Source organism: Protomyctophum bolini (assembly GCF_963924005.1).
Source record: "Protomyctophum bolini genome assembly, chromosome: 21".
Lineage (NCBI taxonomy): Eukaryota > Metazoa > Chordata > Actinopteri > Myctophiformes > Myctophidae > Protomyctophum > Protomyctophum bolini.
This window is the reverse complement of record NC_137882.1, coordinates 6,268,299-6,294,901: the sequence shown is the minus strand read 5'-3', so window position 1 is coordinate 6,294,901 and position 26,603 is coordinate 6,268,299. Positions and strand designations below refer to the sequence as shown.

At 41.6% G+C, this 26,603-nt stretch overlaps 1 protein-coding gene across 1 annotated transcript; it reads right to left on the bottom strand.

Annotated features, from left to right (window-relative positions):
• Positions 1-11,935: 11,935 nt before the first annotated feature.
• Positions 11,936-22,868, bottom strand: LOC308336377 (inositol monophosphatase 1-like). The gene is made up of 6 exons (XM_080793741.1): positions 22,780-22,868; positions 22,378-22,454; positions 21,050-21,183; positions 19,030-19,134; positions 15,268-15,475; positions 11,936-12,020 (listed from the first exon to the last, which is right to left on the bottom strand). Exons 2-5 carry the CDS (start codon positions 22,438-22,440, stop codon positions 15,274-15,276), a joined length of 504 nt encoding a protein of 167 aa, XP_080649867.1. The 5' UTR covers positions 22,441-22,454; positions 22,780-22,868; the 3' UTR covers positions 11,936-12,020; positions 15,268-15,273.
• Positions 22,869-26,603: the final 3,735 nt, after the last annotated feature.

Here is a 26,603-nt window from a genome sequence, read left to right as displayed (position 1 = left end):
GACTCGGAACACAATAGTTCCGCTTTACAGAATTGATTGATTGAAATATTTATTAACAGTTTGCAGAATTACAGTACATTTCAAGCACAAACTCAATACAAAGACTGTTAACTGTGAGTGGACTACCCAATTAAGCATTACACTTGTTTACAGGGTCCGCCTTGTTCAATTCATCAAAACATTTAGAGACGTACAAATAGACACTTCTATATATAGTTAATGAACAGAACAGGAATTCATCATAAAGGAAGCAAAAAGGGAAAAGAAACATATACAGTGAGGGGAGAAGGGGGGAGGGGGGGGCGGTGGGGGGGGATTCTGATTTTACAGGGGCCAGTTTCGAATTGCAGCCGTCCGTAGGTGCCCTTTGAGAGCGGTTTTGAAGGAGTCAAGGGATTCACATGTCTTAATGACTGTTGGCAGCCGGCGTTCCACATTTTGGTGGCATAGGAGCGAAAATAATTTAGTCCCTTGTTTGTGCCGAATCTGGGTTGTACATGGTTTGTTGCACTCCCTCTGGTGTTGTGGGTGTGGACTTCGTTTACATTAAGGAAGTATCTAGACAAGACATAATCTTGGTTCCTACCTAACCTAAACCACTGCACTGAAACTGACACAGAGGCAGTTACAGTATAGCGGACCCCCGCAGCTGGTAATTAATTGATTTAATCAATTTGGGCTTGTTTTTTTTTTACTTATTAGGTAGAACTCTTGTTGTGTTTTAAATGCACAACAATCTCTTCACTTCTCACATCCCCCCGCTGTCGACGCGGTGTCACCAGCGGTTCAAAGGCCCCTGTTGATCCCAAAGCAATCGATCCGCTGCTCTAAACTCTCTCTCCTCTTCTATTATATCCATGCATTTTCCACAAATATAGTCAAAGGATGGTAGCATTCTGTAGAATACACCATTTCTAAACTTGACCACCTCGTGGCCATGACATGTCGTCCACTCGAGGTGGCTCCACTCGTGGGTTCGAGGAAGAGATCTAGAACAGCGTTTGCATCTCAGGTCATCTCTGTCTTCTGCTGGTCTCTCTTCAGGATGAGAACCTGAACTCCCCATGTTTGCAGAATTCTTCAGCAGAGTGATTTTCAAGTGTGACCTAAAAAGATGGATTCAACCAACATGTCAGGAACTCTTGCTGCCGTTTAATTGTTGGTTCAAATAAATAAACAAACAAACAAATAATTTCAATCAACAAGATTACATGGTAATATATTATATTTTTCTAACATCGTGAGTTAAATAATTGCATTAATTGTGAGATTATCAGTGACACCCTTTCAACCTTTGTCAACATGTGTGTCTTCTATGAACAGCGTTTTGAAAACAAAAATGGTGGCGAGTTTATAGTGTATAGTGTATATAGAGCGTCGCGTGCACCAAAGCATTTTGGTAATTGTAGCCCCCCAAAAAAACTACAAATAAAGTATAAATAAACCAACATGTATCTGTAAATTTCCAACTCACAAAATATAATCCAATAGAGCGCCGAAGTCCTGGCGTCACTCGCTCAGCCCCTGGTTCTGCCTGGTTCGCGGAAGTGCTTTCTCTATGGAGAACAATTTTGGGTTCATCTTAAAATCATTTCGCATAAGCATTGTGGTCCAAAAATAAACAAGCTGTCTCTGCGTCAGGGAGGTGTTTCTGTATCGTTTACTTTGTAACAGTCAGTCACTCATATTTGACACAGTCTGTTTCTAGTGAAAATGTAGATCTGATCCATATCCTTCTACTGCTTCTACGATTCTGCCCCGCGCAGTACAAGGATATGGGACTTACCATGTTAAATCTCAAATCGAAATCAGACCAGCCTCTCCTCTTTAGTGTAAATAAAAAGAACGTTTTTGCTACTCACCAAAACAAAGGCGGGTTGTGTCAATAGAAAGACTACTTTCCTTAGTGGAAGCACTCTGAGCCCCCCACCACACGTATAAACGGTACTTTTTGGCCAAAAAGGGATATTTTTTCACCGGAGGAAAAATATCCTCTATGAGGCAGTTCTCTGGGCAATATCAGTAGAGGGCGCAGCGGAGTAACTAAAAATGTTTTTTTTCCGGTGGGAACAAAATCCCTTTTTGGCCAAAAAGTACAGTTTATACGTGTGGTGGGGGGCTCAGAGTGCTTCCACTAAGGAAAGTAGTCTTTCTATTGACACAACCCGCCTTTGTTTTGGTGAGTAGCAAAAACGTTCTTTTTATTTACACTAAAGAGTAGAGGCTGGTCTGCATTAATGCGAGCGGCGGACGTTGATAGTAACATAGCTCTAATGCACGCATTAGAGCTATGGACCAGAGCTAGTGAAAATGCAACTAATTCAGTAGCAGTAACAATAACAATTGTTACATAACTGTCAGACAATGATATTAATATTTGTCAATGATCATACATTTATGGTGAAATGATTAAGACATTATCATACCGTATATAGTCAGTATTTGCTTCAGTTTACTGAAAAAAAAAGAAAAGACAATATTTTAGCAAAGTGAATGAAAAACTACGCTATGTTCAATCTGTCATAAAAGTTTTATGTCTGAAAATATTTATTTTCTGAAAAATAAATCTTTAGAAAATCTTCTGAAATAATAAAATAATTATAGTGAACATTAAATATTTTGTATTTGTATTCACAATCCATTAAAATTTTAAATCTATAGGCAATCTATGGATTCTATAAGTATTCCTTGACTTACCGTGTCGCGTCGGCGTGGTGTCACAAGAAGAGACGTGAGGATACTAAGGATAGGAGGCTCGCTCATTCTTATATACCCTGCAAACCACTCCTACCTCTGACCAAACAAGAGTCCACCCCATGTGAAACAGCTGTGTGTGCGTGTGTGTGTGTGTGTGTGTGTGTGTGTGTGCGTGTGTGTGTGTGTGTGTGTGTGTGTGTGTGTGTGTGTGCGTGTGCGTGTGCGTGTGTGTGCGTGTGTGTGTGCGTGCGTGCGCGTGTGTGCGTACGCGCGCCTTCAGTTCTAGTTGATAGTTGTCAAATTCCAAACTGGGAGATACTGCCTTCAGGGATACATGCTCCACGTGACGTCTATGGAATATCTGTCAAAACAAGTTGAAGCTGGATGTCCTTATTGTTTCATAATATGATATTTTTAAAAGGTTTTTAACTGACCAGCTCACACTAGAAGAAGGCCTATGCACCTGCTTTTTGTAACAATGTGTTTTTGAGATTCTGATTCTGTTTTCTGGTGTGTGTTTTTGTATCATATTATCCTTTTGTGTGTTAGTGTTTGCCATGTATGTAAAATCATTGCTGTAATTGTTCTTTGTATATACAGGGTTAGGGGTTAACCCCTAACCCTTGGTCTCAATTGGATTCCCCTGAAATAAAGCTGGTTTCAATCAAATGCCCTTTGAATAGCCATGCCACAATTACATGAATAAACACACTGTTGCGATGTATTCCTGTCTCATCGGCAACTAAAAAAAGCTTAAATATTATATTAAGCATATGCTGAATAATGTCTACCTACAGTATACAGCCATGATAGAGTGGTATACGACACGTGGTTAGTACTGTTATGTTACTGATTACAGTCACAGTCTGCTTAACCTGACTGGTACTGTTGCTGTATTATCTCCAGTGGTGGAGAGTAACTTTTACTTAAGTACTGTACTTAAGTACAATTTTGATTAATATAAATAGGATATCATTAATGCGGCTGGACAGAGGGCGGATAATGAATTTGCGGTTGCGGGTGACAAAAACCTCCATCCGCAGGTCTCCACCATCTAAACGCATTGCGAGCTTGTCGATCGGCTATTTTCAATAGGTTTTCTACACATTTTGAACTTGGGACGTGAAATGGGACATTCTGCAATATGAGTATACTTTTACTTTTAGTAGGCCTACTTTAAATACATTTCGATGCCGATAGTTTTGTACTTTTACTAAAGTGCATTTTCAATTCCTTACTAAATTGCAGTATTGGTACTTTTACTTAAGTAAAACACCTCTTTCCACCACTGATTAATTAATTATCTCCTGACTCATCATGCTCTGTCCTACTAACGGTGCTGATGAACTGCTTTTTGAATGACCTTTATCTTCTTTTCTGAGTGAATGTCCTTTGTGCCACTACTGTGGGTATTCAGATTGACAAGAAGGCACGTTGGTCTACTGGCTGGTACTGGCTTCATTATCTCCTGATCCATAATGCTCTGTCCTACTAACTGAGCGTGCAGATAACTATTAACTAACTACTGATGAGATTAGCTATCGAAGAACAGTGGACGAGTTTGCCGGTTGGTGCAGGAGCAACTTCCTCCAGCTGAATATCAAAAAAACTAAGGTCGTCATATTTGACCTTAGGACTGGTGCTCATGCACACCAGGAAATAGTCATTGTGGGTAGTGATTGTGGAGGAATACAGGTACTATAGTTGTACAACGATTGATTCCAAGCTGACATGGAATTCCAACACTCATTCCATCTATAAGAAAGGTCAGCAGAGGCTGCATTTTATGCGCAGACTGAGACAGTATAACGTCGAAAAAGGTATTATGGCACTTTTTCATCGATCCTTTGTGGAGAGTGCACTGACATTGTGTTTTGTTCCCTGGTATGGCTCATTATCATTGGTCAATAAGAACAAACTCCATAAAAACATCAGCGTGTCCAGCAAAATATAGCTGGGGTACGATTTGAGAGTATGACCTCAATGTATGAGACCCGGGTACTCAGGAAGGGGAAAGCTATTTACTAGGAACAACACACACCCGTTACACAGCCAATACCATCTGTTACCATCAGGGCGACGGTACATGGTACCTTCCCTGCAGGCTATAGGGCCTCAAGATCGTTTGTTCCCATAAGTATAGGACTTATGAACAAGCAGGCTTGTCTCAGTTCCGTGCATAAAGTGTGATGTGATGCCTCTTGGAACTATGCCTTCTGTTGGCACTGTTTCTTTATTGTCTATCTATCTATCTATCTATCTATCTATCTATCTATCTACTCTGCTCTGAAGACAGCCACTGTTGCCTTGTACAAGCAAGCTGATGAAGCTATGGTGGAAAAACCAAAACCATATGATGAAGGGCAGGGATATTTTTTGAATCCAGTGTGTCCTGTGGTGCAGTCCTATACCAACCTAACTGCTTGATCTCCTTGACCCTGGAAAGCATGGACAAGAAGCCGGCGAGATAGAGGAATTGATTTAATCGGCACCGATTTGCACACCAGCATGCCACGGGCACATATGGTCACTTTAAAAATAGTTTCACTGAGATCCTCCACCCTCAAAACATAGGTCTATACACCTTATTTGTTCATTTAAGTGCCGTATTGGCTGAGATATATAGTGAAAATCGATTATTTTGATAATGGAGGTACTCATTTGCATACAAATTGTAGATTGGACACTTTTCCAACTTTTTAACATTATTAGCTTATTCAAGTAAGAAATATTCCATAATGTGGAGTCAGTTCAAACTCAGTCATTCATTAATTTATTCCAAATGTATAGCTGATACTGACTGAATATACAATTTTCACCGATTTGAGGTATAGTTCAGAGTTTTGGCTACAGAAAGAGTAACTTTCAAGATAGAAAGGTTATCTTGGGCTCAAAATGAAGCTTAGGGATATGGGAGGTTTTCTATATACAAGTGAGGCAGTGATACTCATCTCAAAATAACCATCTTTGTTATTATTAGTCAAGCGGACAGCATCTTTTTTTGTTTTTCTGGGGATAATGTAGGTCATATTTAAAATATATAATGGTAGCAACCCCCCAAAATCCTATTCTTATACTTACCCCTATGTCACGATACTCCATGACAAATTTCAGACTTCCATGTCTTATTTATGTAATTTTAGTGAATTAATATTTGCCTTTACACAATTTCGCCAGAGCCATATACCAAAAAGGGGGGTTTGAGGTAGGTGGGACATTTTGACAACTTTTTTATCATAGCTCATCATTTTCAGCACATTTTTTACAATAAGAAAACACTGATTAGAAGTATATTTCCGTGTCTTCCCACTGTACTAAACAGCTTTCTGAATGACTTTATGGTTGTTTTTCAATCTTCTTTGCTGGGTGAAACTGTTTCATTGGCATGTCCTTTGGCCCGGTAGATATTCAGGTTTACGAGACACACGTTGGTCGCTCTGCCAGGTCAGCTGTCATATAGAAGTATCAAGGACTATGACTTTGTCACATTGATTGATTGATTGATTGATTCAGTGTTGACAGCGTATCCTGTATTACTTGAGTACTACTGCACTTTATGCACAAATTACTTTAGTTACAGATCTGTATTGGCATTAGTGTTGTCAAAAATAGATACCGTTAACCCGGTCGATGCCAAATTCTGCACACACACTGTGCCCCCCCCCCCCCCCCCCCGCCCCCTCGGACAGGAGGGGGAAATAATAATTAAGAAAATATTGTATTTATATGTTCAAAACAGATTTCTGTTACTATGCCTAATAAATATACTGCATGCATCCCAGTACTGGCGCCTAATCCTGGTTAATTGCCTGTCTGTTTGTTCCAGGGGTCATCAACATGTCCGTACATTGATGGACACACGTGTCCGCGGCAAGACTTGTCCATGTCTGACATTTTAGTGCAGGAACAAAAGCCCCAAAAGTTGACTATACCCCTCCCCGAGGTATAACAAAACGGGACATAGTTTTTTCATATCTTTAGGATGTCCCCTTCATGAAATGGATTGTCCCGAGTTTTACTTCTACTGCAAAAGGGTTGAAATTGATCCATGAAGTTACTCAGCACATAGGCAATAAAAAAACGTCTGTCTGAAAGAGATCGTTCCAAGAAAAGTATCTGTAATATTTTACCTGCTGTTTGTTTTTACATCATCCTTGCACAAATTGTCTACAGGTAGTGTGCCTACATCCCAGAACAATCAGAATGCCAATATTTGGTTCTATTGTGAAGCAGCAGCCTTTTATATAAGGCCTTAAATAGGCGGAAATAACTTTTCTGAGCAACATTCACTTGGTCCTACTATTTATCAACGAAATGTGACATTGTTTTTTCATATCTTTAAGATGTCCTCTTCATGAAATGGATGGTCAGACGTTTTACGTTTACTGCAAAAGTCATTAAATCCATCCATGAAGTGATCCCCACTGCAAAAAACACCTACCCTGAAAGTGGGTCAATTCCAATGACACAGGCCCAGTTATTGTGAAACATACTAGTTGGATATTTCTGAATTGAAATGGCACAAGGGACCCCCACAAAAAGACCACCCAAAAACGGTGCCCTTTTATGGGGTTTGGGCACCTTCCCCCTCAGTGCTCTCTGCCCCTAAAGCAACCAGGATGCCAATATTTGGTTCTATTGTGAATAAGCAACCTTTTATATACTGCCACCCTTAGATCTATATGGAGCTGACCTGTTCTGACATTCTATAATGTTGATCTGACCTCATCAGACCCAGTACACTCAAGACATGCTCCATATATGGTCAGTACATAATTCATTCCATAATTATGTTGATCTTACCCCCCATGCCAAAGTGCCAGCGCTCACCCAGCATTCACCCAGGTGGATGTGTGCACACCACCTCGCCCTTTATGACGCGGTCGCTTCTCACCCTCAGGCGTCTTACTGGTTATAGGTGGAAATGGCTATAGTCTCATGTAATACTGCTCCTACTCTTCTATCAGGGGTACCTCAAAAGCCATGAAATGTATCCATGAGATTTGCAAATACAAATGCAGAAAAGTCAAGTTAATCCTGCTCCATTGTCCACCTACTTTTTGGATTTACTTATTTGCACATATTGTCCACAGGTATACGGACCCCAAGATATGTAAAAATAGGCTCCAAGGCCCCTTTTACAGTTTTCTTTTCAAGACTTCTAAATGTTCTAATCCTGATCTATTACTGTAAAATGCCTATGCAAACTGCATATTTTGATGCCATGTTTTTAGTTTATGCATGTAGAATCTAAGGCTGTTTCTCAGGTAGACCTATGCCTCAAAACAGCTGTAATGACAAAAATATTGTTCTGTAACTCTTATATGGTAGTACTCATCAATCAGCAGCTTGTTCTCAATGTCATCTGGAGCATTGTATGGGGAACTGACTGATTGATGATTATTCATTAAGAATGGCACAAAGCTGTGAATTCCAAAGCATTAAACCATACTGCATTTAGGCTATATGGACCTATAGCTATAGAATACAATATCAATAATGTATCATTCTTGATGCTTTGAGGTGTAGAGATATTAGGCCTACCTGAGAATAATAGATTCTATCACTGAGGATACGTCCCAGGTGCATCCATGCCATGCATTTTAGTTATAGTTTTCTATTTATAGTGACTCATAGCCATAGGAAAAGACTATGTGACAACCAGGTATAGTCTGGTGACCACCGGAGAGGCGGGTGACAGCCGGAATGTAGACGGCACCCGGGTGAGCAGTGTGGGTTAGCACCCCCAGCCTGTGTCCTCCGTGAGGAGGTGAGCAGTGTGGGTTAGCGCCCCAGCCTGTGTCCTCCGTGAGGAGGAAGCCCAACAACCCTCGTGAGGCCTTTAGGAGGGCCATCAAAGCAGCAAGCAGAGCCGCAGCACCATGACCCTGCAGAACCATTGCCCACCACTCCTGAATGAACTGTCTGGTGCTGGGACTCTGGTGCAACGCACAGGTCCTGGGCCTGGTGAGAGCAGGAGTGGACCTGGTGAGACGTAGGAGGGGCCCGGACAGGAGACAACCCACAGAGCCTAGTCCTTCCATGCACCAGAAGTGTACTTCCCAGCCCTGGCAGAGTAGTTCTGGGGTAGTTCCAATGGATCGAGGGTAGCTACTGGGACGTAAGTCGGGACTTGATCACCCCGGCTGGGTCGCCGGAGTGAGGGGTATGATGTTGGAAGACCCGAAACCCTGTTGACCTCAGGACACATCACTGAGGATACGTCCCAGGTGCATTCCATCCTGACTGGCTAAGATTGACTTCCAGCCGACAATAACCTGCAATTGGTCTGGTGGAGACCTGTACTCTGAGTGTAACGCCTATGATTCTACCCCAGAGAGCCTATGAATCCCTGCTGATTCACAATACAAGCCTATATTGTAACTAGGGCCGAGACTTTATGCGATTAATTTAGATTAATTAACTACAGAAATAATAATCGCACCTTTTTTTTTTAAGGCGGAACGTTTCTCACTGGGCGCATTTCCAGTACTGAATAGGCTCATTAGGCTGCTGCACCGCCTTAAGTTGATATTTTTTCAGACCTCCAGTTCTAGGCAACACAGAATGGGGTGACTTTTTATTATTATTTCCACAACAGCTATATTAATGACAGTAAAATGTTGAAAATGAGTGGTATCCTGTAGTCACAATTCATTGATTCACTGGGATACCAAAAAACATTTGAAAAAATGCGATTAATCTAGATTAATTAACTACAAAGCCTCTGATTAATTAGATTAATTTTTTTAATCGAGTCCCAGCTCTAATTGTAACATCATTTTCTGGTTGCTTTAAAACAAACAGCAGGTAGAAAATGACAGAGGATTAACTTGTAACTCCCTCTTTTAGGATAGGTGTTTTTTGCCCATGTAGTGGTGAGTCACTTCATGGATCAATTTCATGACTTTTGCAGTAAAAGCAAATCTGGGGACAATCCATTTCATGAAGGGGACATCCTACAGATATGACAAAAACTATGTCCCGTTTTGTTATATACCTCGGGGAGGGGTACTGTACCTCGGAAACTAAGCGTCTTTTTGAGGGTTTATTCCTGCACTATTTGTTTATGTTGATAATGCCTACAATATATCAAGAATATTAAAATAATTAGTTTGAATTATCTTGGTGACTGGTGGTAAAGTGTCGGGATGACATATGCTCATTAATGTCAGGTGACGATGCAAGACGAGACAGACAGCTAGAAGAAGTAATGTTTGCTAATAGCTGCCTTTCATTGTTTCACTGGCATAACTTACATCACACCACCTATACGGTATGCATTGCATGTACTAAGACTTTCTCATCAACAATACTTGTTCACCTTAACGGAAGCCACTATACTCTTGAAACTAACAAATGAGTGGGATGGACATGGTTAAATGAGTTTATGACACCAAAAACATATAGTAGAATAAAGGGAACTTGGAAAGACCCTTTCTGGCAAAAACCACAAATCATTTGATTAACTTTCCATCAAACGGAGAACTGAGAACAAGAAATAAAGAAGTGAAATCTCAGCCATATGAATTTGTGTACCATACATGGAACTGGATATAAGCAAACGTTTCGGTCCCAAGACCTTTGTCAGTGCTATGGTAGCACTGATTGAAAAGCAAACATTTCGGTCCAAAGACCATTGTCAGTGCTATGATAGCACTGATTGAAAAGCAAACTTCAGGGCGGGGCTTAGAATAGTATATAAAAAAGGTCTGTCCAGTACTTTGTTGTATCAGTTCAAACCACCACCATGAAGGCCTGACGCTGAACCGGGGAGCTGACCACTGAATCCATCCACACCACCACCAGAGGCCTGACGCTGAATACTGAATCCATTCCAACCACCACCAGAGGCCTGACGCTGAATACTGAATCCATCCACACCACCACCAGAGGCCTGACGCTGAATACTGAATCCATCCACACCACCACCAGAGGCCTGACGCTGAATACTGAATCCATTCCAACCACCAACCGGGGAGGATCTGCTGAACACTGAATCCATTCGGGGAGGATCTACTGAACACTGAATCCATCCCCACTCATAGCTGAGTAGTTAAGGCAGTAGTGACAAGAGCAGAGGCAGTCCACATCGACACAGCATCATCAGGAGCATATTTAACAAGTAAGGAAAGTAAATTCATTACTAGAGCTGGGACTCGATTAAAACATTTAATCTAATTAATCAGAGGCTTTGTAATTAATTAATCTCGATTAATCGCATTTTAATCGCATATCAATATTCAACCCGAGAACAGTGAGAAACCTTTTTTTTAATGTTTTTTTTGGTATCCCAGTGAATAGTGACTACGGGATTCCACTCATTTTCAACATTTTACTGTCATATATACAGTAAAATATACTTTAGAGTTGTTGTGTAGATATAATAAGAAAGTCCCCCCCATTCTGTGTTGCCTAGAACTGGATGTCTGAAGTAACATTATGAAGTACATCTCAGTGACATAACAAAAATGTACTTCATAATGTTACTGTTTTTTTCCAGACCTCCAGTTCTATAGGCAACACAGAATGGGGGGGACTTTGTATTATTTCCAGTGCACACAACTCCATAGAAAAATGTAATGTTGAAAATGAGTGGTATTCCCCTTTAAGCAATGAAACTTGCCTATATAAAGTGTCTTCACTTCAGCGTGTATATGAATACTCAAATGTGCTTTACATGGCGGGGCATGAGAAAACAAATAAAAAAAATTATTAGGGGGAAACATTTCACATGAGGTTGGGGCAGACCATTGTAGTCAATGAGAAACTATTTTTGAATTATCAATTTGTAATCAACTGAGCAACGGAGCGATATGTCTCGCCAGTTCACTGTGCATAATGCTTTATGTACACTAATGTACTCTGGAGACTATTTTTTCCTCCTTAATGCCCTTCTACGAGCCAATGGCTTGCAGCCTCTTCTACTCTTGCTTTTAATTGAGTGTTTAAAATATCTGTGTTGATATTCAATCATACTTTTATTTTAATTGTAATGTTTTTGTTATTCTCTTTTCTATATTGCTCGGCAAAGTACTTTGCAATAATATAATAATTTTAATGTGCCTTTTGGCCTAATTCATTCATTGGCCAATATTGCATGCATGCATTCAAAGCCAGCTATACTGTATATTTGCAATGCAACCCGTTGTACTGTTAACTGTGTAATACTAATAACATGTATAACGATGAAGTCCTTGAATTAGTTTATACATGCAGAGCTTGCTTGGGAGTTTTGAATAGTCTTTTAATGTTTTTTTCCCATACAGGTAATCAGGTGCTGCATGGTGAAAACTTGATGATCCTGACTGTCACAGCAGATCCTGGTTTGATAAAGGTATAGAAGACAAGTATTTACTCTATTTACAATTGTTTTACAAGGTATTTAAGCAATAAGTATAAGTCTGTCATGACTCATGACTCATGTACACAACAAACTACACAAATTAAATGTAATGCCTTCCCGTACATGCTCCTATTGTCACAATTAAAAGCGGCATTTGGCAAACACTCCCTCGTTGGTATAGCAACTTCAGAACAAGCTTCAACTCATGGAGAACTTAAATTACACAGAATATTTAAGTAAGGCCCAGATTCAGAGTTCACAACATGTAGGCTATAGTGTGTATTATGTGAATGAACTAACACAGGTATTTATTTTCTCCAGGTCAGCGTGAGCAATGGACCCAGGGGGCAGTGGAGCAATGGACCCAGCAGGGGGCAGTGCAATCATACAGCTGGCAAAAGCTGAAACAAAAGTATCTCTGTCTGAATTTGTCAGACTTAATAGCGAACTCATCCATCCGGGGCCACCCAAAGTTTACAAGCTACCTCTGAAAATGAATGAAACGCACATTGATGGATGCAGGAGCTACAGTGTTGGCGAGGAAAGCACAAGGCGAAACCGCACGATCATGGTGCTTGGAGCAACTGGGGCAGGGAAGACCACCCTCATCAATGGGATGGTCAACTACATCCTCGGCGTAAACTGGAATGATGATTACCGATTTAAATTGATCGACGAGGGACCAGGCAACCAAGCTGAAAGCCAAACATCTCAGGTCACTGCATACAAACTTAACCACAAAGAGGGTTTCAGAGTCCCTTATACGCTCACCATCGTTGACACACCAGGCTTTGGTGATACTCAAGGAATAAAAAGAGACAGGGAAATCATAGAGAAGATCCGGAACCTTTTCGGTTCCGACGTTGGTGTCACTGAGATTGACATAGTGTGTTTCGTTACCCAGGCCGCACTTGTAAGACTGACACACACACAGAAGTACGTGTTTGACTCCGTGCTTTCTATTTTTGGTAAAGACATTGCAAAGCACATTCGGATGCTGGTGACGTTTGCAGACGGCCAGCAGCCCCCAGTTCTGGAGGCGATAAACGCGTCCCATGTCCCATGTCCCAAAACAGATGCAGGGTTGCCCATTCACTTCAAATTCAACAACTCTGCTCTGTTTGCAGACAATGGTTCCCCCGGGAAAAGGGACGAAGATGAAGACTCTGACGATGAAAACTTGAAACAAAAAATGTTTTGGAAAATGGGCATTAATTACTTGAAACGTTTCTTTGCCGCTTTAGACAAAATGGAAACCAACAGTTTGCAGCTAACAAAGGAGGTTCTTAAAGACCGCAAAAGGCTTGATGGCATACAGCCAAAGGTTAAAGATGTGATAGTGAAACTTGAAGTAATCAGGATGAAGAAGCAAACGCTTGAAGAAAATGAAGCCGCCATCTCCAGAAATGAAAATCATATGATTGAGGAAATAACCACAAATTACAAGAAAATCTCCAGTGCTTGGAGCACCAACTGCACACAATGCAATAGGACTTGTCACTCCCCCTGTATAATACCAAGAAACAAACCAGTGAGACTCTGTGAAGCCATGGATAACAGTGGAAGGTGTACTGTATGCAACTGTCTGTCGGATCAACATGAGAACGAGCATTTCATATGGGGGCACGTTCGGAAGTCAAAGATGGTCCCATTGGATGCAATGATGGAAAAGTTCCAGAAAGCCACGGAAGCAAAGCTGTCCGTACAAGATGTGATCAAAAATCTAGAGAAAATAATAGATGACCTCCAGGACCAGATTGTGTCCCTCGTGGAGGAGGCAGCTGCATGTTTGGCCAGACTGAGTGAGATCGCTTTGAGGCCCAATCCACTTTCTGCCCCTGGATACATAGACCTGCTCATCGAGGGGGAGAAGTCTGAAGCCAAGGAGGGCTACCTGACCCGAATTGAGGCTTTGCAGGAAATTAAAGAACAGGCGACGATCATAGCCAAGGTCGAGAACCAGGAAGAACTCACGTAGTCGGAAGTGTACACAGAAACACAGAAGACTAAAGAAGCGGGGTTTTAGAGATGCGGGGAAGGCGGTTTTAGCTGCGGTTGCCATGGGTGGATTTGGACACAGAAACACAGAAGAGACGTAAGTCGGGCATTAAATTCACTCCTCGACTACCAGTAATACGACGACATGAAACCCAAAGGTCTCCATTTTGGGCATGTCAAAATACGCAAAACGTTTGGAAGAAGCAACAGATCTACAAGCTTAGAACGTGGTGATGCATTGTGATTTAATTTGATGTAGACATATGTATAATACTATATTCATATTGTGATGATTTATTTTTCTCTCCTCAAACACAGTTTTCTTTGGTGGACTGTATGCATTAATCAAACAAATGATGTTTGCCTGAATTACTATTACTACTACTATTACTATTACTATTTACTATAGTCCTATTTGTTAAAAACGTGAGTGTACTATTAGGCCTACTGTCTCTCTAATGAAATACATTGTAAATTGTCATGACTTTCATAAAGATGTCCTGCTGTGGTACTAGTGGAAAGAATGGAAAACACTATACACATTATAATTGTAAATGTGATCCATCTCTTTGAAAACACTATAAACTAGATACTCCTCTGTGTTGTGCACATACGTGTGCACGTGCTCACTACTACCGAGCTGGCTGCATTGGGAGATAATTAACATTGCTGATCGTAATTTGCATTTGCTATATTGAGTTCAGAGTTCCCACTGAAGATGTAATGGATTACGTTTGTTTGACAATGTTTTGAAAATGGGGGCAGCCAGAATTTAAAAAGGCCTCTTTGGTTAGGCCACTTGTGCTGCCTCCCTCTCTCTCTCTCTCTCTCTCTCTCTCTCTCTCTCAGGCAGAATGCTGGCCGTGTCTGATCAAGCTGATTGGTCGAGGAGGGGGCTGGTTTCAATGTGTTCTCTCTCTCCCTCTCTCAGCCTGTTCTCTGTCCATTTTACAATTACAAAGTCGCTTAATTTCTGCCTTTACTTTAAGAGTTTGCCTACATTGAAAAATGGAATTTTCTATGTAATGTAATTGTTTTCCTAATAAATCATTTTGTCATTATTGTACATCATTTGTTGCAAACCCATTTTTACATTGCCAGATAAGATGAATGTATAGCCTAACCCATTAGTGACCATTAATCAAGCATTGTATTGCTTTGCTGTTTCTAGAAGAAAATAAAAATAAAATAAATAAATAACTATTTGGATTAGAAGTTAAACCTACTGTAGTTCAGTGGAAGCAAAGCCACCTGCCATGCACCTGTGTACCCACTAGTGGCCACTGATCCTCCAGATCTTCTTGACTTCTTTTTAATTCCTTCCATTGTGCCAGTGTGCGTGTGTTGTGTGTCTCCAGTTTTTCAACCAGGGAGAGAGAAACACTGCACCCTACTGGTGGGCCTGGGAATATCCGCACGTGTGGTTTTTCCCTCCTGGAATTAAAACACAGACAGACAGTTAAAACAGATGCTCTATGACGTGGTATTGAATACTGTGGGGGTATGCATTCCTGATTTGTATTGTTCCCAACTTGCATCGTTCCCAAGTAGGCCGGTGCCTGATGGGCACTTGTCTTAGTAAACCATAACTTATATACATATATATATATACACTACACAATATCCAATCTGAGAACCCATCGTTAAAAAAAGTCCTTTGTTTGACTAGTCAACAGTCTGTCCCTGACTAAAACATCAGTTGAATGTATACTTGGTATAGTATTGGCCTATAAATGCACATTTCAAATGTACAGCTATAATGCCAGTGCCCTGGAAGCCAACTTTGTACTGTTTAATAGTATACAAGATTGATGATGTTAATGAATTTACGGAGTGGACAAGCAGTAGCAAGGCAGTGCTACTTGCACTCCTGATGTCATAGCCTTCACATGTTACAGTAGGCAAGGGCATCCAATTACAAACACAACCGTAAGTTGATCGTAAGATGAATCTGTGAACACATCGGTATGGGCCGATTCTAGTTAATTTCTGATTAATCCGATTATTAATCAATCGAACCGATTAATACACATCCGTCCGATTGTCTTTACAGATAAACAATGTATCACAATATTAAAAATAAGGTGTTAAAGTTGAATCTGACTTGCCTAAGCCTGCAGTGCAGATACCTTGTTTACATACTGTACATGTATTTTTCAGAATGGACAAAATTATTATAATTGTTTAACACAGAATGATAGGGTTATCGACATCGGTAATATCGGTTATCGGCCATAACAGCAATTCATTTTGTCGGATATCAATATGATATCGGTCATAATGTAATATGATATCCGGAAACGGTACATTTCTTTGCATTGACCCCAGTAGAAGGGCTGCTGCTGTGAATTTTACACCTCTCCCGCTTAGCGGAGAGTGGGGTGTGGTAGAGGACATCTCCCCGAACGCATGGGTATGTCCAGATAGTTGCCTCGCGGAGCCGTCTTTTGTCCAGTGTCCATTCTGGGTCCGGAAACGGTACATTTCTTTGCATTGACCCCAGTAGAAGGGCTGCTGCTGTGAATTTTACACCTCTCCCGCTTAGCGGAGAGTGGGGTGTGGTAGAGGACATCTCCCCGAACGCGTGGGTATGTCCAGATAGTTGCCTCGCGGAGCCGTCTTTTGTCCAGTGTCCATTCTGGGTCCGGAAACGGTACATTTCTTTGCATTGACCCCAGTAGAAGGGCTGCTGCTGTGAATTTTACACCTCTCCCGCTTAGCGGAGAGTGGGGTGTGGTAGAGGACATCTCCCTGAACACGTGGGTATGTCCAGATAGTTGCCTCGCGGAGCCGTCTTTTGTCCAGTGTCCATTCTGGGTCCGGAAACGGTACATTTCTTTGCATTGACCCCAGTAGAAGGGCTGCTGCTGTGAATTTTACACCTCTCCCGCTTAGCGGAGAGTGGGGTGTGGTAGAGGACATCTCCCCGAAGGCGTGGGTATGTCCAGATAGTTGCCTTGCGGAGCCGTCTTTTGTCCAGTGTCCACTTTATAAAGTCCATGCACTCCAGTGAATAGCATTTATCCATTTAGATAACTTTTTTATGTTATTTAATTACTTATTTTTACACAGAAACATAATGTGTGTCTTTACAATAACTGTAATGTAATAATAATACTAATAATGTAATGTAAAAAATATTTAATTAACGAATTAAATAACCTTATTTTATTCTGAAAGCAACCGGATGTCTTAAATCTGCTAGCTCTCAGACAGGAAGTTCAAAATTTGCTCATTAGACGGAGCCGGCTGCGAGAGACCTTTTTTTTCCCTTCCTTTTCTGATGGTACGTTCAATGCGCCTCGGAAACACAGGATAGGGTGAAATTTACCATGAAAAAACAGTGCAACCACGGATTTTACCGATACAAGCACTCCGCGAACGATGCATCGAGATTTCACCCGATTTCACCGACACACAGACACACAGTGAATGAACCGATTCACTCGCATCGCGCACGTCATAATCGATACGTATCGATTATTTTCCACATGCCTAGTATACAAGGCTTTGAATGCCTATGGTATTTGGTTTGAGTATTACATCTCTCCATCTGGTCAAAGGGGGGGGTCCTTAACGCCCGACATGGTTTTCCACATCTGAATTATGGTATGGTTATAAATGCATTCTGGCTTATGTCCAGTGGTCCTTCCTGAGTTATTGAAATGACTGATATTGGAGAATCAATACAATCTTTATTATGTATCGTTCCTCTTCTAAGAGGGTTGGAGGCACTCGACTATGTCTCATGTCTCACCACGCCTCTTGATATGTTGCTTTAACCCATTCTGACCTGAGATCAGATTCATACGAGGTTTCCACTGGACACACACTGGTCTGATAAACCCATCATGACCTGAGATCAGATTGTAAAAATGTCAGTCGTTCTTCGATTTTTCAAAAAATAGCAGACCTACAAGCTCGTAGCGCGCCACTCGGTGGCGCGCTATGAGCTTGTAGATCTGCTATTTTTCAATAGCTAAAGCATAACATGATGCTAACACCAAAATGGGTTCCCGGTAAGAATGGGTAAAAACATACTCTCTATACATTTTATTCATAAAAAAGTATATATATCAAGCTTGACAAGCTAGGACTTGGCTGCATCTATTTCATTTGACCTTAAATGTTTTTAAACATTTCCAAAAATGGATTCTGCAACATAATAATCTTTGATGTCTCTTACAGTGAGTAAAGGTTGTATCCTGAAAAACTGCACCAGTCTGCAGAAACTAGATCATTATTATAGTATTTAGAAGCTTCACTGAGCAGCGTGTTTACATGGCCTTCTAAAATGTCAAGCTAGTATGTCATCCTTTTTTTAATTGCAATCGTACAAGACAAGACCAGGAATAATAACAACAAAACATTAGACAATAGATTAAAACAATTATAACCCATAAAAGAACAGAAACACTATAGGTCATAAATAATTACCATTGCAAGTTTTTTTTTAGCAGACATTCTAAATCCAGAGTGCCCAACAGTAAGCAAAGCAAACACAAGGAAATACATCAAATGCAGATGGTAATCTAGGATCATAGTTAAACCAAGAGCCTATCATCAGTCTCAACCAGTGGTTCGCCCCGGGGACCACCAGTGGTCTTTGAGGGGGTTCCAAGTGGTCCCCCGTTAAATGGTTTAGAGTTGGTAACCAAATGGACCCTTTAACTCTTGAGATTCTCAAGAGTTAAACTATTGTTAAAAATCTGCATTACTTAATTTACAAGAAGTCTACACAATTAGAGAATGTAGAAGAATTGGTCATTTTGATCAACGTTTGCCTGTTATCTCTCCTAATGGCACCACATCAATACAGACAAAAATGTTATCCAACAAACAACTAAATATTGAAAGACTCATGGGTCTGCACGGCTAAATCTCATCAGGTGGTCCGTGGCTCAAATGCTGAATAAATAAATAATAAAACCTCGACACGAAAAAGGTTGAAAACCACTCTAAATATTACCAAAACTAGTCTCTCCTACCTGTGGACAAAGTTGGTGGTGCCGTCGATAGGGTCTATAATCCAGGTAGGGTTGTCCGTTAGGAGGCTGGGGGATCCTGCTGCTACAGATTCCTCCCCGATGAAGCTTCACAAAGCAGTGCACAGAGCAGTGGAGGGAATTTAATGACACGATGATGGCTGTTGACATCAATGCTTGGATTTATTGTACACGACAAAATGTGGCCAGATTTGACTGAGGGACTGCCATTGGATTTTTTTTTGAATTTTCGTTTTCATGTCACATGAAAGCAGGGAACCATAGCTTCAGATTGACATATTGGTTGTTCAGTTTGACCCACCAGATTTGGAGATAATGGCTTATAGAGTAATGTTTTGCAGAAAACAGCGAGTTGAGAAAACACTTATTTCAGACATGCTCTAGTATGTGAAGAGTCTGCCTGTGTCATCAACTCATTTTGGATTTTTTTTTAAAAGTATTTGTTTTTGTTTTTATCCTCTGGTGAAAAGCTGGAGGTTGCACGATATCAGGCTCTCAGTCAAAACTGGTCACATATACATGTATAACTACAGTATATACAGTACAATAGACTGAACGCTAGACGTGGCACCATTTTTATTGTAGACAGACATCATTGCAATCACTAGGCCTGTCACAATTATTACATAATCGCCTATTATTTCAGATAATAGCGAGTTCATTTTTGCATAATCGTCACTCATTTCCATGTACATACATTTTCAAATATTTTTCCAAAAACTGCGGAAATAGCAGATCTACAAGATTACAACACAGTGAGGTGTTATGTTGTAAGCTAGTCGATCAACTATTTCCACTATTTTGTATATATATATATATATATATATATATATATATATATATATATATATATATTTTTTTTTTATATATAATAATTTCTTTGTATATTTAAGTTATTTGTCATATAATTTGCCCTGTGACATTTGTGATTACGAAGCCTAAAAGGCAAACAGAAATACTTAAAAATTGTAATCCTGACAAGCCTAGCAATTACCCTTCTCCGCCAGGAGAGGGAGACAGCAGGTGTAAAATATACAGATTGTAGCTTTTAAATCAGGTTCACAGAACATAATGTATAATCTAGAAACATTAAGTATAGGCAATGGCATAGAGTCTTTATCTATAATATAGATAAAGTCATATTATAACTAATCACCCCACGAAGGAACCATGCACACACACACACACACACACACACACAAACACACAAACACACAGGGGAGAGAAGATATCTCGCCCTTTATCCGCCTGGGTGACAGCCGACTGGCGTTTTGGCATGGGGGGGTCAGATCAAAGTAACAGAAACATTTACAGTTCTCACACTCAAACTCAATAATTAATTGCTGTGACTTGGGAGTCAGATATTTTGTCCTCTACTTTCATCCATCAGAACGTTGTGGCAGAAAATGTGTGTTTAATAAAATCATCATCAAAAGCTTCACACACAGACAACATTCTCTGCCCACTTATGGCCCGAAATGACTGCAGGACTGAATATATGAAAACTTACTTTGGGGAGCACACATGTACAATGTACACAATTGACTCGATTAATTGCCCCGCACCAAACGCACCCGCGAGGACAATATCTGACTCCAAGTCGCAGACCTTTATTATACTGAGTGAGTAACACACGCAGCGCCGCGACTTTAAACTAGTCTGCTACCCGGGGGCGGGCATAGAAGTGATCTATGGCTGTGTATCTGGAATAATATGAAATGTATGTATTAACAACATTCTAGGGCTACGAACGCTCTATGATCAAGCAATAAGCTCTTTGGCCTATTTGTTGGGGACCATATTTAAGCTATACTTAAGTACTAGCCCTGAAACATGGCCCGTGTTTTGCACACCTCGCTACATTTATATATTATTTTAAATCTGAACGCTTATGCAGACGTTAACGTCGCAAATACAGCACGGCGCACACAAAACAGGGTGAGGGTCCGCTGTGTGCGCTCGTGAGGAACGAGCGCCGTGTGAACCGTGGCTACAGTAGTACCTGTGTGTGGGGTACTTCTCCTTGATGGAGGAAATGATGAGCTGCTCCACCTTCTGGTCGGTCTCAGTCACCAAGTCGACAGGAGAGCTCTTCTGCATGACGGCAATGTCCTTCTGTAGAGCCTCACAGATCATCTGGCGGGAAGACAGTCGCGCAACACAACAACAAGCATGAGAGCACACACCTGGGGGACTTTACCGCATGACTGCACGCATCTGTTGATTCAATTATCCTAATGTGTTCTGCATTGTGGTTTTGTACAGCAGCACCGGCGGGGGCGGGGGTGGGGGCTGTGCCAGTGTGAAAACAGACAATCGTTTTGGCCGCAAGCACATGCATCTTTTGCTTGATATCTTAAGTGGCAGGCACACTTTTCCTGACAAAGACAGATTGTGGATGTGTGTGCGACTGTGCGTATGTATGCCACCTGCACCCTAATGGTGACATTATATAATATGAAAAGCTGACATTGTTTTAGTATGCACATCCATGTGTAGGTACGGTCATGTACAATGCACTGTCCCTGTCCCCCCCTTCCCCAAAAGGACAGGAATACATTTCCAACTAGAAAAGTGTCCTTATGGGCACAGGTCTCCACCGGGAGGATAGGAATGTAGGACATTGCAGCTTGCCTTCATCTGGTGGTTGGATAGCAAGGCAAATAAAAATAAAAAATTGCACACTGTGTTTGTGATTTGTGGCATTTCGTGTGAGCTTTGGAAGCCAATCTTAGCCAATCAGGATGGAAGATGGGAAATGGTGCCGCTCCATGTTGATCACATGACTATGGAGATAGTGTATACCGAATTGTGTGATGTATCGATAAAATGTGTACGAGTAATGTGTTTTGCCTAAATCGGCCTCATGGTGGCGCTATAACAGGCCGTTGTGTGTGTGTGCAAAGTTTGGCATGGATCGGGCCAACGGTGCCGGAGATTAGCTGATAACGGACGGACGGAAGGACGGACGGACGGAAGGACACACACACGGACGGGAGTGCAAAACATACTCTCCCCCCATGCCTTCGGCCTGGTGGAGACAATGATCTGCTGCTGCTGAATACAGGAAAGGTGGGCACTAGGGAACTCTGCACACTTTTTGGGGAAGACTGGGCAGCCTTTATCACATGCAAAACACTTTCTGTCGACATGAATCCCAAGACTTCAGTCGCCCACTCTTCCTGGTACCCACTCCTTTTCAGATGAGGGTCCAAAATAAATATGAATTTAGGGGTGAGAACTAAACTTATAGCCCCTGTCGGGATATCCCAAATACAGGAAAAGGTAAACAAGGGTGCCGAAAAGGGCTATTCTTTAAGATGCTCTCACCTTGCAAGCCTGTTTGGTCACCTCAACACAGTAGTCCATGCACTCCTGCCAAGGGTCAGCCATACTGACAGCAAAACCTTGAAGAAATGACCAAAGAAAGTGCACACATCAAGAGGCCACATAATTATATTATCATTATATTATCATACTCTTTATGAGTAAGACAACGCCAATACGAGGTGAATGAATAATGACAACAAGAAGCATAAATACAAACTTGCAGCTAGAGCTAGCCTAGTGTGCTAACAGAGTAGCTAACTACTGCATGCACACACATTGCAAGGGAGGTTAGCTTACATGATAGCTATAAAGGCTATATAGTAGTATGAAGCAAAAAAAAAGTTATCTTAGGTTTATTGGCATAAACACGGTACAATGACAGCAGCATGGCTCTTCACTTACTGACGGACTGCTCTGTCTGATCTGACAGCTGACTGAACTGAGCTGAGCTCCTCTTACGCCAGGGCTCCACTGGGCGCGTCTGCGTCGCGTTGCGTCTCCGACGCGTGCGTCAAAAAACGAACCGGTTCAATTTTAATGGTGACGGAGACGCGACGCAACGCGGGGCGTCGCGGGCAGTGGAGCCACCCTTCATTGAATAAAAAGGGAACATTCTGTGACGGTGACGCTGACGCGACGCAGACGCGCCCAGTGCAAGGACAGTCCTTGGCCCAGTGGAGCCCTGGCGTTAGGCGTAGCATTGCCAGATGCTGTGAGAGAAACAAGCGCAGCCGGGTCAGTCTTAGCCCCATATGTGCCCTCTCCCTACGCTCAGCGTAGGGAGAGGGCACATATGGGGCTAACCCTAACCTAACCTCCCACTGGACAGCACACCTAAACCTACCTAACCCTTAAATTAACGTTAAGTTACGCACCCCTCAGCCCTCACCAACCTTAATCCGGTCGTTTTAACGCACCCCTCACCAACCTTATGTCTAACCAAACTACCAAAGGATGCCTCCCGAGCCACTTCCAATGTGATTGAACTAGCCATGTTGTTTCTTAACTTAAGTGTCTTATATCTTTATGGGTCCGAGCCATGTCGGTCTGTCTCTGCCCCAAAAAGCAAGAATTTCAAACCCACACAACGTATATTTGTCTCTTTCCTTTCGTTATTTTAATCCATTGGATAATATGTCCCAATCTCTTAACTTCATGTTTTCGTCAACGGACATGGAGAAAACGAACTAGAAAGTAAATAATAAACTTCATTAATTCATTTAACTCCTCCCAATACACTGACATTATAAGAACCTTCCGCCTCTGCCTTCAAGTACATTTTGAACACCGATGGGTTTGTACTTTCAACTCGAAGTAAATCCCGGACATTGACTTGTGAGTTGTGACAGAGTGCGTCACTGCGTCTGTGTTGCAGAGCGTGGTGGTTTTTCACCACCAGTGCTGCAACCTAATTAACACACATACACACACGCACATGTTAACTGTATATGATGATTTTGGGTACAGTACAGTGACAGCACAGTACAGTAGAGTAGAGGGTACAGTAGAGGGACCCCCACACGGTGACTCTGTCATTTCTCTACCGATTCGGACGTGGGGCGGCTCGCCGGAATCGGCCCGGCCCCCTGCTGCGTTCCTGTGGGTCTGGAACTTCCGGGGACCCCCACACAGAGTTGCACCACTCACTTCACACAGGTGTGATTTTCTTTTGGAAAAAAAAAAACCTCCTCCAGGAGGAGGCCGGAGGAGACTTAAACATAAAAAGTAATTATTAAAAATAAATAAACAGTAAATGAAAAACCACGGCCCCCTCACGTATTAGAAGGACAATTTAGGTTAACAGAAAAAGAGGACGGGTGTTTTTGAGGAATCTATCACGGTTAAAAGGGAGTTTCTTCTAAATCCTCCTCTGAAAAACCCTGTGTTTCCATATCAGTGGTGCTCAACCTTTTTCATGTCAAGGACGCCCCGGAATTGTCTGTATTTGGCCGCGGACCCCCATCTGAAATTATGTTGTTCCACCAGGGACCCCCTCGGAAGCAATTGTTTGAGTTAAAAAACGTTTGCTGTGTGAAAGAATAACTATATTCAAAATATTTTGCACACGTTTCCACGATTTTCTATTTTTCTGTGTGTGTGTGGTGTGTGTGTGTGTGTGTGTGTGTGTGTGTGTGTGTGTGTGTGTGTGTGTGTGTGTGTGCATGTGTGTGTGTGTTTTATTCAGACTAATGCCTCGACTATCAATTGTGTGCGTTGATATATAATTGTTTACACGTCATGTCAAGGTCATATACACGTAGGTCATTCATATTGTCACCTTACTCTTCAGTCTTCATATCATCCTTTTACTCTTAGCCTACTGCCTGTTTACTCCGGGTTCTTCTCCTTATCATCATTAATGTCATGTGATGTCACCATCCACGTGCCTAATCATCTCAGCCCTGTATTATCCTTTATATTATTTTATCATATTTATATCATGGATTTCCTGACGCTATAGGTTCAGATTTAATATCTTATATCTTATTCAGTCTCCATGTTGTTGTCTGCCTCCAGCCACAAACTGGCCATAATGAAAGGTCTGTTTTGGTTTGAGACGACATGTATTTGGCCTTGGCCTGTAGTGGAAGTGCAGGGAAAGAATTTTGTTATCAGCAGGTCGCCTGCAGGCAACGCCAGCTTGTGCGCGCTCTCCAGGCTTCAATGGGCATCCATGTGCTGAACAGAGGAGACGAGTCCTACGTCTCATCATCCATGTGCTGCTCCAATGAGCAACCGGCGCCACCGTGGGATATTACGGATCTCAAGCCAATTAACGTCATATCAGATGCAGAATAAATGCCTGGAACATACTGTGAAGAGACTAAATTATATTGATGCATTGCACTATTATTCTCAAGCTCGTAGCGCGCCTTGTAGATCTGCTATTTTTCAATAGCTAAAGCATAACATGATGCACCAAAATGGGTTCCCGTTCAGAATGGGTTAACCTGACTGGTACTGTTGCTGTATTATCTCCAGTGGTGGAGAGTAACTTTTACTTAAGTACTGTACTTAAGTACAATTTTGATTAATATAAATAGGATATCATTAATGCGGCTGGACAGAGGGCGGATAATGAATTTGCGGTTGCGGGTGACAAAAACCTCCATCCGCAGGTCTCCACCATCTAAACGCATTGCGAGCTTGTCGATCGGCTATTTTCAATAGGTTTTCTACACATTTTGAACTTGGGACGTGAAATGGGACATTCTGCAATATGAGTATACTTTTACTTTTAGTAGGCCTACTTTAAATACATTTCGATGCCGATAGTTTTGTACTTTTACTAAAGTGCATTTTCAATTCCTTACTAAATTGCAGTATTGGTACTTTTACTTAAGTAAAACACCTCTTTCCACCACTGATTAATTAATTATCTCCTGACTCATCATGCTCTGTCCTACTAACGGTGCTGATGAACTGCTTTTTGAATGACCTTTATCTTCTTTTCTGAGTGAATGTCCTTTGTGCCACTACTGTGGGTATTCAGATTGACAAGAAGGCACGTTGGTCTACTGGCTGGTACTGGCTTCATTATCTCCTGATCCATAATGCTCTGTCCTACTAACTGAGCGTGCAGATAACTATTAACTAACTACTGATGAGATTAGCTATCGAAGAACAGTGGACGAGTTTGCCGGTTGGTGCAGGAGCAACTTCCTCCAGCTGAATATCAAAAAAACTAAGGTCGTCATATTTGACCTTAGGACTGGTGCTCATGCACACCAGGAAATAGTCATTGTGGGTAGTGATTGTGGAGGAATACAGGTACTATAGTTGTACAACGATTGATTCCAAGCTGACATGGAATTCCAACACTCATTCCATCTATAAGAAAGGTCAGCAGAGGCTGCATTTTATGCGCAGACTGAGACAGTATAACGTCGAAAAAGGTATTATGGCACTTTTTCATCGATCCTTTGTGGAGAGTGCACTGACATTGTGTTTTGTTCCCTGGTATGGCTCATTATCATTGGTCAATAAGAACAAACTCCATAAAAACATCAGCGTGTCCAGCAAAATATAGCTGGGGTACGATTTGAGAGTATGACCTCAATGTATGAGACCCGGGTACTCAGGAAGGGGAAAGCTATTTACTAGGAACAACACACACCCGTTACACAGCCAATACCATCTGTTACCATCAGGGCGACGGTACATGGTACCTTCCCTGCAGGCTATAGGGCCTCAAGATCGTTTGTTCCCATAAGTATAGGACTTAT